At 45.0% G+C, this 14,494-nt stretch overlaps 1 protein-coding gene across 1 annotated transcript in view; it reads right to left on the bottom strand.

Moving 5' to 3' along the window:
- The window catches only part of NRDC (nardilysin convertase), a 2,150,332-nt gene that overhangs the window by 941,364 nt on the left and 1,194,474 nt on the right, over positions 1–14,494 (bottom strand). The window contains exons 14-15 of the mRNA XM_078670713.1: positions 9,680–9,738; positions 9,538–9,592 (exon numbers count right to left, since the gene is read on the bottom strand). Coding sequence (XP_078526839.1) covers positions 9,538–9,592; positions 9,680–9,738 — 114 coding nt within the window. The remainder of the gene's footprint in view (positions 1–9,537; positions 9,593–9,679; positions 9,739–14,494) is intronic.

Below are 14,494 nucleotides of genomic sequence, written 5' to 3'. Positions count from 1 at the left end.
ATGCGCTCCCCAACCCTGGAGAGATGTTGTCAGCACTATCTGTGGTACAGGCTCTTCGAACGGTCGTCCCCTGCAAAGGTTTTGTGTGTTCCACCAATGCAGAGAGTTGTATGCACAGTGAGTACACCCCTGTACCTGCTAATTTAAAGACACGAGTTCTATGGCCCCTTTTTGCAGCATGCAGAGTACTTCTTGCTGCAATAAGTGCATGTGCTCTGCGGACATAGGACGGTGCCTTGGGGGTATGTTGGGTGGAGTGGAGGTTAGTTCTAGACAATGGCCATGTTGGATAAGGTCTCTCACCCACCTGTCTGTGGTTATGCCTTCCCAGACTGGCAGGAACTGCTGGAGTCTTTCCCCGACAGGTGTTATATTGTCGGGGGGCAGTGACAAGACGTCACTGTTTATTGGTGGCGGAGGATCTGGCATTATTATTTCTGCGTCCTCTGCCTTTGGTGCTGTTCCCACGATAGCCACCCCTATTGTTCTTGGTATAGATGTTTTGCGTGCCCCCTCTGTTGTATTGGGCTTGCTGTGATGCTTGACCTCTGGAGGCTCCCCAGTTACCGGAGCGACGAAAGGAACTGCCCCTGAACTGTTGTGACTGCAGAGCCCCCGTGGATTTTGCGGTCTCAGTGTCTTTTTTAATTTTCTCAAGTGTTGTGTCTACATCAGGGCCAAAGAGAAAATCAGGGCCAAAGAGAAAATCAGGGTTAACTGGCTGGTTGAGTAAAGTAGTTTGTATCTCCGGCTTAAAACCAGAGATGCGTAGCCAGGCATGCCTTCTAAGCATCACACTTGTGTTTATGGCCCTAGCTGCCGTGTCTGCTGCATCTAGCGCACACATGATGGACGCATTTGAAATTAATTTCCCCTCCTGTATCAGCATTTCTGCTCCCTCCTTATAAGCCTCAGGCAGGTGTTGCAGTAGCTGCTCTAACGTGTCGTAGTGTGCCCTATCATATCTGGCTAATAGGGCCTGTGTGTTAGAGATCCTCCAAATATTTGCTGCTTGAGCCGCTACTCGCTTGCCAGATGCTTCAAAGATCTTGGATTCTATGTCCGTAGGGGGAGCATCACCACTGGTTTGAGAGTTTGCCCTCTTACGAGCATTAGCCACCATGAGGGAGTCCAACGGGAGTGGCCTTTGATGTACGTAGGGTCCACAGGTGCGGGCCGGTACTTCTTTTCAATCCTTGGGTTTACAACCCGTGCCCTTGTGGTCTCCTTGAAGATGTCAGTAGCGTGTTTAAGGACACCCTTCAGCATAGGCAATGTTTTTACCGATCTTTCTGAAGTTAAGAAAGTATCAAACAAAAAGTCCTCCTCTACTGGGTCAGCATGCATATCCACATCATGGTTTTTTGCTGCCCTCTCAATCAAAGCGTTAAACGCAGCAGTATCTTCAGTAGGCGAGGTTTTGATGGTATAGGACTGAACGTCAGGCGTGGTCTGTGGCTCACCAGGGTCAACAGGGTCAGTCCAGGTTTGCTGTTCATCCTGATCTGTGTCAGAAGGATAATTGTACTCATCTTCATTGTATCCCTCCCCTATATCCTCATAGGTGCGTGTAGGCGAATAGGAATAGTCTTGTTCATAAGACTCCACAGGCTCAGAAAGACCAGGTGAGGTTGCAGAGTCCCTTTTCCTTTTTAGAGGGATTTTGTATGACTCCAGAGGAGTTTCTGGAGCTATTTTCCGTTTGTAAATGGTGAGTCTACCAGTATCCGAGTCGATGAACAGTTTTGATTGATTGTCATAGGAGGGTGGCTGGAACATTACATCCTCCTCAGCAGACTGAGTCCTTGAAACTACCGACACTTTCTTGGTATTGTCGGTGCCTTTTTGTGGCTCGAAGGTTTTTGGTCGAGCGGTCGGGGGCAGTCCATATTTAATAGGTTGTGTAAGCAGTGGAGACGAACCAACCTTTTTTGAGGGTGTTGCAGTCTTTGATATGACCAACTTTGTAGGATCACTAGGCTGCTTGCGGCCGTGCGTCGATTTGAGCTGTCGGTGCGCAACAGGTACGCCTTTTTGCTTGGACGCGACATGCTCTTTCGGGTCGGGGGCATTTTTCGACTCGAAGGCCTTGCTGGATAGCGGCGCCGAGGCTGGAAGATTCGGATTGACAGTCTTCCTAGCCTTGAGTCCTTTGCTAGTGTCGCCAGCTTTGGTCGTGGACGTCGACAGCGTCAGCGCGACGTGCCTGACGGCAGAGACAGGCTTCGGCGTCCCGTGTTTCAGGTCGACGCCCCCTTGTGACCCCGAAGGGTTGATGAAATGAAATGAAATGAAATGAAATGAAATGAAAAATTGCATTTGTATAGCGCATAACTGCCCTGGGGCCTTTAGATTGGGTTGGAGCCGACGAATCCGAGGCTGTCGAAACCGAGGGTCTCTCCCCTAAAAGGGGCATTTTTTCTTTTGTTTCTACTGCACTGGGGGAAACCCACTACACATTGCCTTTTTAATCTGTCTATGAACATGGTTTTAAGAGTTACTCTGCACCTTAGGCAGAGGGCCAAGTACAAGATTCTGGCAGTGAATTTTCTTTAGTGTCGATGAAGTGCCTCATTTAACCGCATCGGTGCGGCGCATTTTCCCGCTGTGTGCTGAAGATTTGAAAATCCCGCGGTTCAAGACGAGCTCAGCTCGTCATGAGCGTACGAGAGGTGTACCTCATGACGTGCTGAGCTCGTCATCAGCGTCGATGTGGTTAGAGGAAGACATTGATGTGCCTGTAGTGCGGCATATGAGAGGTGGATTGCAACCAGGGCCTGGAAGACTTCTCATTGGAAATGCTGAACTTTTTGCCCATCAATATCTTCTAGCTTTTTATTGATTATGTGATTTTGAATATTGTTGAGCAGAACAAATGTATTATGCAGAACAGTATTTGAGGGACAACAGTACAGCACACATACCCACGCTAGAGCTACCCGGTGGAATCCTACGAATCTTCAACTCTTCTTTACGAGATGACACCCATTGAAACTGATTTGACCAGTGCCTGTTGCGGGTTCTAAGCTCAGCTGCACAATTGGGGTAGAAATTCTATTAGGACAAGTGGAGGAAAGTTGGGTGCTAAGGATTTTGTGCCTCTCAGACCTTTCCGGACTTACACATCACAGAAATGCAAGGAAAATATGTGATTTTTAGACAAAGTTAGAGGTTTGCAAAGCATTGCGGGTAAGAAAATGTCAGGAGATCCACACACATCACACCCCCTTGGACTCCCAGGGGTGTCTAATTTTATGAAATGTTTGAGTTTGGTAAGTTTCCCTGGGTGGCCACCGAGCCCGGGTTCAAATACCTCTGCTACCCCAATTGCCAAATCAGGTCATTTTTTGGCAGGAAAGGTTGATGTCCCCACATTGTGTTTTGGGCCCTTTCCTGTTGTAGCGCTAGATCCACCCACATAATTGAGGTACCATTTTTATCGGGAGACTTGGGCAACGCTGGTTTATAGGAAATGTGTGGCTCACCACAGATTCCAGAAGTGTACCTCACAGAAATGTTAGGAAAATGTTTATAAATCCAAAATTTTAGGTTTGCAAGAGTTTTTGGGACAGAAAAGCTGGTGGGAGCCACACAAATCACACTACCTTATGCTCCTCTTTGCGTCATAGTTTTAAAAAATGTGCAGGTTTGCTGTTTCCCTAGGTGACGACTAAGCTGGTGCCCAATATCCACAGATACACACATTGCAAAAAAGAAAAAACGGTTTGTTTTAGTGACAAAATATGAGGTCTCAACATTGTGTTTTGGGCACTTTCCTGTCGTGGGCACCAAGTCCATCCAGACACGAGGTACTGTGTAATATCAGCAGACCCAGATATAGCGCATGAAATGTGCTCGAGGTGACGTTACATTTTACGCTCGTCACTGCCCTGGCATAGAAAACCTGTCCCGCAGCCGTTTTTCCTCAGGGACTGCCTTAGTAGTCCCAAACTTATCACAGCTTCGCCGAGAGGGTTCTTGGGAGGTCTCTGCCAGCATGTACCCCATCACTGCCGAGTCCGACCCCCCCCGCCCCCCGCCTGTCCTCATTGTCCTCAATCATTTGTCTCTTCCACCCAGAGAGCAATGAAGTTGACCCCAAGCGCGCAAGGAGCTCCACGACTCCTACATAGGGGCTACCCGTGAGAATGAATAAACAAGCGACGGAAAAACAGCGGCAGAGTCTCTTCAGTGGAGGAGACTGTTCTAAAATGCGGGGCTAATATTTTAGAATGGCGAGGGTGGTCTAGGAGCTGAGGACTCGAGGTAAGCACACCTCCATGTTGGATTGGGGGTTGTTTTCGCTTTATTTGAGGCTGTTCTGCTGACTGTACTCTCAGGAGAAGCGCAGCAATCCCAAACCGGAAGTGGGCGTGCAGAACGGAAGTGTCATGGAAGCAGCAGCTTCTTGAAGTAAACACGGCCCCAGGACCTCTCTGTTTCGCTGTGAGTACTGAGGACGATCTAAAGGGGCATGCAGGTAAGTGACCAGCAGGACTCTGCCCCGGAACACCATGGGTGTCAAGTCCCACAATGCACCTCCGAAGGCGTGGGCGTGTGTGCGTGCGTGTGCGCGCGCGTGTGTGTGTGCATGTGTGTGTGTGTGTGTGTGTGTGTGTGTGTGTGCAGGGGGGGGGCTGGCTGTGTGTGTGTGTGTGCACCGTTACTGCATGCGAGCCAAGCGAAAGCAGGGTCTGTGTGTGTGTGTGTGTGTGTGTGTATATGTAATCGCGTCTGCGCAAGCACGTCTCAGAAGCGCGTCCACAGACCCCAATCGGCGCGTGCCCCGGTCTGTACCACTTGGCAGGCAAGTCCATAACAATAGATCTCGCTGGCGACAGCACTTTCGCACTGCATCACCAGAGAGACCTAAAAAGGACCAAACTTAAATAGAACCAATCAGTAACCAGCACCCTCTAGAACCTTCCCAAGAGAGGCTGAATCCCTCAGATCTTCCAGCACAAGTGGGCATAGTAATACCAGAGTGCAAGGCGAGCCTTTCTGGGGAAGAGGGTGGGTCGCATGTGAATCTATGAAAGATACAAATACTGGATAACTGCAGTTACAGTTAAGTAACTTGTTTCTTATCCAGTATTAGGGTATCTTTCACAGATTCACATGGTTGAATCAGAATATCAAGCAGTAATGTAAAACAATAAGCACCTTTAGTGGATGGTGGGTATTGCCAATAATATTTCAAAATGTATTCACAAAAGGAGTGTCTTGTGAAAGTACTGGTGTAAAAGTAAATGCATATAAAGGCATTGGCATGTGAACTAAACAGCTCTATCATCCACTTAAACAAGTATACCATCTTCTCAAACCAATAAATGTACATGTGAATCAATATTGACAACAGAAAAGAAATCCTCCAATTAAAGAGGCTCACCGCATCAACAAGGTGTGTTGACTCCAGGCAGTAGTGCTGCGTGAACGCACAAGTCGTCTTCCACGTCGCAGCTCTGCAGATTTTGTCCAATGGCACCCCTGCGAACATGGCAGCCGATGTAGAGACTGCTCTTGTGGAGTGTGCTTTTACTGTCTTTAATAAGGACTTGCCTGCCTTATCGTGGCAAAACTGAATTGTAGTTGGTATCAATCTTGCAATGGTGGCTTTAGAAACCACAGTGCCCTGACAACCTTATCTATAGGATAGGAAGAGTTGATCTCTTTTGGGGACAGACTTAGTCTTTTGCAGGTAGAATTTAAGACATCTCTTGATGTCTAGAGAGTAGTGTTCCTTCCACAGGTGTAGAAAGATCAGGGAACAAAGTCCTGAGAATGACAGGTTAGTTTAAGTGGAAATGCGAAGGAACCTTGGGGATGAATTTAGGATTCATCCTGAGGATAACTATTTCATCTGTAAAACGAAGAAAATGATGTTCTACGGTGAAAGCTTGTACTTTGTTAGCCCTTCGATGTTAGGGCGAGCAAGAGACCTACTTTCCACGTCAGGTATTTGATGTTCGCCCCATGGATGGGTTTAAAGGTCTGCTTCATCAACTGCGATAGGACTACATTTAAGTGCCACTCAGGGCCAAATAGGCCTTTCATGAATTGCTGTACAACTCTGCTAGAGCAGAGAGATAGACGCTTTGGGAGCATCTATACCAAGAGATAGCTGCGAGATAAACCTTGATTGAAGAGTATACCAGCCCAGATTTTGCCAGAAACCTTAAATACAGTAGGATTTGCTATGGAGCAGAACGATACGGATGTACTTTGCTTTGACGGCACCAAAGGCAGAACTGCTTCCATTTTAGTTTGTACGTCTTGTTGGTGCTATCCGCACGCGATTTGGCGATAATGTCTTCACACTCTTGTTCAGTAGCCAAATCCTTAAATTCAAAGAATTCAGAAGCCACAAATGCAATCGAAGAAATGCTGGCTCCGGATGACACATCTGACCTTGGTTCCTGGTCAACAGAGTTGGTGTCGGCAGCAGACGGATGGGCAGGGTTTCCGAGAGGAGGAGAAGTTCCGTAAACCAGTGCTGCCTGTGCCATCTAGGGGCTATTAGAAGAAGGGAGCAGTGTTCCATTTTCATAAGGACCTTGGGTATCAGTGGAAGAGATGGAAAGGCTTAAGTATATATTCCGGACCAACGCATTGAAAGGGCATTCCCCCGAGAGTTTGGGAGAGGGAATCTGCTTGCGAAGAACCGGCATTTGGAATTGGTGTGGATCACAAACAGGTCCAGCGCTGGTTTCCCACAATGTCAAAAAATCCTGTCCAGTTTGTCTTGTTCAAGCTTCCACTTGTGATAGTTGTCTTTGGTCCAGCTGAGGGTGTCTGCCAGAGTATTCTGAAGCCCTGAAACATGCTACGCTTTTAGAGATATTCCGTGAAATGTGAGCCAGCTCCAGAGCTGCTGGGCGTCCTGAGAGAGACTAAGAGACTTGGTTCCTCCTTGTTTGTTGACATAAAACATGATTGTGGTGTTGTCCGTACGGACCAACACAGATGAACCTTTTATCCGAGGAAGGAAAGCCTGAAGGGAGAGAAAAATGGCCTTCAACTCCCTCCAGCCTGTTGATATGCATCAGACGATGGAACGAGGACCATTTTCCCTGACTGAATGTCTTGAAGATGACCTCCCCAGCCCTCCATGGAAGCATCAGTGGAGACTATGAATTTCGGGATCAGAGGCAGAAACGAGAGGTCCTGAGAGAGGTGTGACTTCAAAGTCCACCATTCAAATTCCTCCCTCATGCGTGGAGTGATAGTTATGACGTCGAAGGATCCCATAGTTTGAATCCATTGACATTGGAGTTCCTAATGCAAGGTCCCATGTGAAGACGAGCTAGTGCCACTAGCATGATTGCTGAGGAGAGCGTGCCCATAGAGATTATTATGTCCTTACTGAAGTGGACTTTCTTTTTGATAGTCTAAGAGTCAAGGTTTGCAATCGCTCCTGCTTTTCCTGTGAGAGGAAAGTTTTATTCTGAACAGTGTCAAGGTCGGCCCTCCGGAACGTCATTATCTGACTTAGAAAAAAACGATGATTTTCATTGGTTTATAGTAAGGCCTAATTTGCAGAACAGATCTTTGCAATCTCTTGTAGCTGCAGCAGCTAGACGAGCAGATGGAGCTTACAGGAGCTAATCGTCCAAATATGGAAATACTTGGTGACCCTGCCACTGGGGCTACAAACTTGGTGGAAATTCGATGAGCAGATTTGAGGCCGAAAGGTAAGACTCAGAATTGATAATGGGTACCAGCCACTGTGAACCGGAGGAACTTTGTGTTTGGGGTGAATAGGAACATGGAAATAAGCATCCTCCAACTCCAGCGATGTCATGTAGTCTCCGCTGTTGAGGCGCTGAAGGATGTCAGACTAACCATTCTGAAGATCTGAATCTTAAGGAATTTGTTTAATCGTCTGAGGTCTAAAATAGGTCACCACTCTCCCGATTTCTTACGTATCAGGAAGAAACTAGAGTAAAAACCTTTCAGAAGACGCTCCCTGTGTTTTCTTCAGCCATAACAAAAGTCTGCCCACTCTATCGCTAAGAGTCTTGGATAAAAAAGTATGGCAAATTTTGCATTGTTTTGACTCATGGTGAGGATAGAGGCAATAGATGCAATTCTTGTGGCATCATCATTATGAACCCTCTTCTTCCTACATAATTTAGATGGGAGAAATAGTTCTTACTTGTCAGACATTATGATATCCAGAATGAAATTAGACTTAACTGAGAAATTTTGAAGAACTGAGTAGAGCTCAGGGAGACTCACTTCACGCAGTGAAAATCTGAGGGATTCAGTCTCTCTTGGGAAGGTTCTAGAGGGTGCTGGTTAATGATTGTTTGTATTTAAGTTTGGTCCTTTTTTTAGAAAAGGAGGTGGATAGGCTATTAAACGCATGGTTGTCTCCATGATAGCCTAGGGAAGTTTTTAAATTACTGCGTTACTTATATTACCATAGGACTCCCACTTTCGAAGATAGGGAATGATTCAAGCATGTGAATCTATGAAAGATTCCCCAATACTGGATAACTTTATCAATTCCAAACACAGATGCAGACAGATACACAAATAAAAGTTCACACATCGACAGACACACAAAGATGAATGCACAAAGAGCCTCGGAGGTGGATCTCGGCTCTGATCTAGACTCAACTCTCTTCAGCTCCTGGGCTGATCAGGCACCCAACTCACACACTGTTGCTCTTGCTCCTGCAGGCGGACACCTAATCTAATCCTCTAGCTGCTGCTGGCACTCTTCTGTTGTTGCCGACTGTTCACACACACAGTGTGACTGAGAAAGTGGGGCTTACAATACATCCAGGCTCCTTGTGACTTTGCTAAATTGAGGGTAGATACAGAAGGGCATGTTGCAGGTCTCATAGGCCAACAGTGAGTGTTTGTGTGTTAGCATGAGGCCCTGCTAGACGTTTGGCTGGCTGCCACTTAATGGGTCTTGAGATGAACAGTGCAGTCTTCTTTATGTGCATAAACCATCTGAATGAGTACTGGACTGAACTTCATTTTGGAGAGTTACTTCAAGGGTGCTGGTGAGCTACCAGTAGCTCCTGAGCCACACATTTACTGTGTCAAGGGCCTACTCTCCCGAGTCTTCCATATTTTGACATCTACAAATAGTGATAACGGAAGCAAAGGAGAGCAAGGGAAGTGAAGAGGACTGCCGTGCAGAGATCAAAAAGCAACTTTAACTGCTAATATGTTAGAGCTTGGGAGCACAATAAAGAAACATATTTGTTCACCAGGAGACACCTATGGTATAACTCCGCAAGAACATAATTCCGGTATACTGAAGTTCATATACTTACTACAAACAAACATTTTCATTTGAGGCAAGAATGTATGCCTGGTATATGAAATGAGCACCCACCCGCACTGACATGTCCACTTGACTTTGAATCGCTTATTGCAAATTCTGACATACTTTGTTAATAACACTGACTATTACTCATTTGTGTGCATTTTTAATTTCTTTCATTTTATAGCACAATTCTCGTTGGACTGCACTTAAAATAAAACAGCAGACATTAATTTAAATAAACCATAATTTACCTCTTCCTGGTAATGAAATTCATTTGCTTCAATTTTTTGAATTTCTTCAAATATTCTGCAAAAAGGAAAATCTAATGAATTGAATCAGAAACGAAAAATTCCAATTAAAAGCACAAACGTTAACTTTACGAAGTAATGTTACCTTTGTTGAGGGCCCATCTGCTGTAACATTTTCAAATACTGGAACACTATGTGAGTAACCTAAGGGAAAGTATGAATTTTTATTAAAGTACAGTATTCTGATAAACAAAATCAAATATCAAATGCACCTAAAATGTGCAAACATAGCACCATTTGCAAATCCAATAGGTTCGACCTTCCCCAAACGAAGCATGGGTTTTAGAGAAAGGTTTAGCTAAAAACAAAAACTAGTATAAACATTCCATGTATATTCATTCACCTGTGCCAGTATGTCTCTTACTCTGTGGGGCACCCTCTTAGAAGGCCTTGGAGGAGAGTGTGGCTGGAGAATATGCAGCTTGTGTCCATGCATTTATACAGTAAGTAGCATCAATTTTTCCGAGACAGTAACGTGTCAGTGCCCTCTGATAGCAAAATGAATGTGTGGGTCAGGCTATAACATTTAGCAATGATTCAATACAGTGGTCGTAAACCAGGTTTGTCCAATATAGGTCGCGGAGGGTGGAATCAATGTGAACTTTTCCGGATAACCTCTGACTGTGTGGATTAGTTCCAATAAGTTTCAATATATACAAGTCTATTTTAGCTCACTATCCTGAACCATGAAGCTGGCTCTCCTGGTTTCATCTTGGACACCCCTATTCTAGATACTATATGCAATAATTTCCTTCGGTATTACACCTTTATTAGAATATGCTTTAATGGCCACATGTAGTAAATTTGTATTAATCCATCTCAGTACCCAGCTTAAAAGGACCTGCACAGTAAGCAGCTTTAATGACCTTACTCATTAAACAACTTTAATGACCCCTCACAGTAACCAACTGCAATGGCCTCACACAGTAACCAACTGCAATGGCCTAAAACGAATAACCAACTTTATTGGGCTCCCACACTGTAATTAATATTAATGGCCTAATATTGTAACCCACATTAACAGCACCATACTATAACCCACATTAACACCCTCACACAATGCTCCACACAGTAACCCACCACGGTGGCCCCACAATACAAGCATTACGCTTCATATTAATGGTTCCACATACGGTAATGAAAATGAATACAGACTCTGCATTATTAGCCCCAGGCAGTAATTTGCTTTGTGTCACAAACATTAACATTACCAGCCCACGCAGTAGCAGTTGTTAAAACCCCCATTAATAGTCCACTGGATAACAAAAATTAATAGCCCAACACAGTAACCAGTATTAAATGACCCAAATAATGATCAGCTTTTATGGTTTCACAAAGGGCAAATGACGACTGCTTTTACCAACGGCGCTTGTCCACATAACAGTTATGAAATACAAACTGCAATTCCTGGGGTAGTTGGAGTGCCCGGAAATGCTAGAGTATGCACCTAGTGCTCACTGAGCTGCCCGTTATTGGGACTGGGTGGAGTCACCCAAACAATGGGCTGACAGCTCAGTGATAGTAAGGAGCTGTTCCTGCAACCACAAGCAGGCAAGTGTAGATGCCAATAGAGGAAATTCTTGCCAGGACTGGCAGGTAGAGTGATTTTATTTTTCAGATGCAATGCCAAGGAAGAAATGTTCTTTGCACCATGCATTCACTTTCCCTAGTAACTGCCCAGGTCACGAGTTAGAAGGACCCTAAGGAAAATGCTACTTAGCAGTATGCATCTGTTCTTGGCATGTAGAGCTGTAGATTCGTATACTGTAGCATTAGATCGCCATCTGGTGTTAGGATCGGATGTTTTCACTTTGTTATTGTAGAAGTTTTGTAGTCACGAGATAGGTGACTCCTCCTTTGGTTAGTAGTGCGCATGGGCGTCGACTCCATCTCCAGATTGTTTTCGCCATAAAGGGTGATGATGGAGTTAGTTAGAAATAGAAAGATGTCCATGTGTAATGTATCTAAGTAAGATATTACTCCAACAGACACAGGTATCCGGGGAGGCGGGTGGGCGTTTACGAATCTACAGCTCTACATGCCAAGAACAGATGCATACTGGTAAGCAGCATTTTCCATTCGAGGTATATGAGCTGTAGATTGTAATGCTGTAGCATAGACTATACAGCAGTTGTGCCTTAGCGGTGGCTACCTGTATCAGTTGCAGTAGTTTGAAACAATGTTTTTAGTACAGCTTGGCCTACACTAGCTTGTTGTTTAGCTTGCACATCCACACAGTAATGTTTAGTGAATGTGTGTGGTGTAGACCATGTTGCTGCTTTACAAATGTTATCCATGGGGATATTGCCCAAGAATGCCGTAGGTGCCCCTATTTTGCGTGTGGAATGCGCTCTAGGGGGAATTGATAATGTATGCTTTGCTTTTTGATAGCAGATTTGAATGGTTCTAACAATCCACCTCGTAATTCCAGATTTTGATATAGGATTGCCCTTATGTGGTGGTGAGAAAGCTACAAAAGGTTGTTTAGTTTTTCTGAAACTTTTTGTTCTGTCAATGTAGTAAAGAATAGCTCTTTTAACGTCTAGTGTATGAAGACCCTGTTCTGCTACTGAGTCTGGTTGAGGGCAGAAGACTGGGAGCTCAACCGAATGGCTAAGGTGATACTTTAGGTAGGAATTTAGGATTTGTCCTAAAAACCACCTTGTTGTGATGTATGTGCAAAAATGGTTCTTGTATGGTTAATGCCTGGAGTTCACTAACTCTCCTGAGAGATGTGATGGCCACAAGAAAGGCTACTTTCCATGTGAGGAATTGTAACTCACATTTGTGTAAAGGTTCAAATGGGGGACCCATGAGCCTGGTAAGGACAATGTTTAGATTCCAGATTGGAGAGGATGGAATTCTGGGAGGAATTATCCTTTTGAGACCTTCCATAAATGCTTTAATGGCAGGAACCCTAAACAATGACAACTGTTGTCTGTTTTTGAGGTAAGCTGCTATGGCAGCAAGATGTAATCTTATGGATGTGTATGCTAGATTACATCTTTGTAGATGCAAGAGATAACAAATAATGTTTTGAATGGAAGCATATAATGGATTGATTAAGTTGTTATTGCAGTAAATCACAAATATTTTCCATTTGGCTGCATAACAGGACGTCAAGCCTCCTTAATAATATTCATGCAGTCTGGTGGGAGGTTGACATATCCAAATTCTAAGACGTCAGGAGCCAGATCGCTAGGTTCAGTTGAGCTGGATCTGGATGCCTTATGTCTCCATGGTTCTGTGTGAGATGCTTTGGGGAAAGGTGTAACTTTTGTTGTGTAACTACTGAGAGTTCCAGTAGTGTTATGAACCATGGTTGCCGGGCCCAAATTGGAGCAACGAGGATCATTGTGAGAGACTGTTGTTTCAGTGTGCGGACTAGTAGCGGAATGAGTGGGAGAGGCAGAAAAGCATACACAAATCTGCCTGACCAGTTCATCCATATCGCATTGCCCTTGGACAGTGAATGTAGATACCTGGAGGCAAAGGTTGGGCATTTTGTGTTTAAGTGTGTGGCAAACTGATCTATGTCTGGATGGCCCCACATTTGAAAAAAGGTATGAATAACTTTGGGATGAAGTTACCACTCGTAAATCTGTTGTAGCTGACGACTGAGCAGATGCGCTATCTGATTATGTGTCCCAGGTAGATGCTCTGCTAAGAGGTATATCTTTTGAGGAATGGCCCATCTCCATATGCTTTGTGCTAGATGTGAAAGCTGTATGGAGTGTGTCCCCCCCTGTTTTTGTATGTAGTACATTGCGGTCATGTTGTCTGTCCGGACGAGGACAGCTTTGCCTACGAGGTGTAACTGAAATGACTTGAGAGCGAATAATATGGCCAGTAACTTCAGATGATTGATGTCAAGGAGTTTCTTTTGAAGGGTCAATATACCCTGAATGGTAGGAGTTAAGAGATAAGCTCCCCAGCCGGTGAGCGATGCGTCCGCTGTTAGCACTATCTGTGGAACGGGGTCCAGGAACCGGCACCCTCTGGAAAGATTTTGTGTGTTCCACCACTGCAGAAAGCGATGTGTGCGGCTGTCCGCTAACACCAGATCTGTAAGCTGACCCTGGGACTGGTTCCACTGATGTGCCAAACATTCTTGTAATGGACGCATTTGGAGTCTTGCGTAAGGGACAATTAAGATACAAGAGGCCATCATCCCTATGAGCTGCATAAAAAAATCGAGCTGGTAGTGACTTTTGTGGTTGAAATTTTGTTATGAGAGCTAGCATAGTGCCTATCCTGGCAGGATTTGGTAATGCTAGTGCCTTGAAAGTATCTATTGTTGCACCTAGATACTGTTGGGTGTGGGACGGTTGAAGATGTGACTTGGCAAGGTTTATTGTAAACCCTAAGTCGTGCAGCAGCTGGATTGTCTTGTGTGTTTGTTGTAGACAATCTATGTGTGACTTGGCTTTTATGAGATAGTCGTCCAGGTAAGGGAGCACATGAATGTGTTGTCTTCTTAAGTGGGCTGCTACCACTGCAAGGCATTATGTAAAGACTCTGGGCGAGGTTGTCACTCCGAATGGAAGGACTTTGAGCTGGTAGTGTTGACCGTCCACTACAAACCATAGGTATTTCCTATGAACAGGATGAATAGGAATGTGAAAGAATGCGTCCTTGAGATCTAAGGTGGCAAGGAAATCGCTTTGTTGGAGCAGTGGAAGAACTTGTTGAAGAGTGACCATGTGGAAGTGGTCAGATTTTATATACAGGTTTAAGGGCCTGAGTTCTAGTATTGGCCTGTGAGTACCGTCCTTCTTTGGAATGAGAAAGTAAAGGGAAAATCCCTGTACCCTGATTATGTGGAGGCCCTGGTTCTATTGCGGGTTTTTGTAAGCGAGATCGAACCGCCTGCTTTAGAAGCGTAAGATGTTCTGTAGGC

The sequence above is a fragment of the Lissotriton helveticus genome, chromosome 1_2 (genome assembly GCF_964261635.1).
Source record: "Lissotriton helveticus chromosome 1_2, aLisHel1.1, whole genome shotgun sequence".
NCBI classification, from domain to species: Eukaryota; Metazoa; Chordata; class Amphibia; order Caudata; family Salamandridae; genus Lissotriton; species Lissotriton helveticus.
The sequence above is the reverse complement of the archived record's forward strand: the minus strand, read 5'-3'. Positions and strand labels throughout refer to the sequence as shown.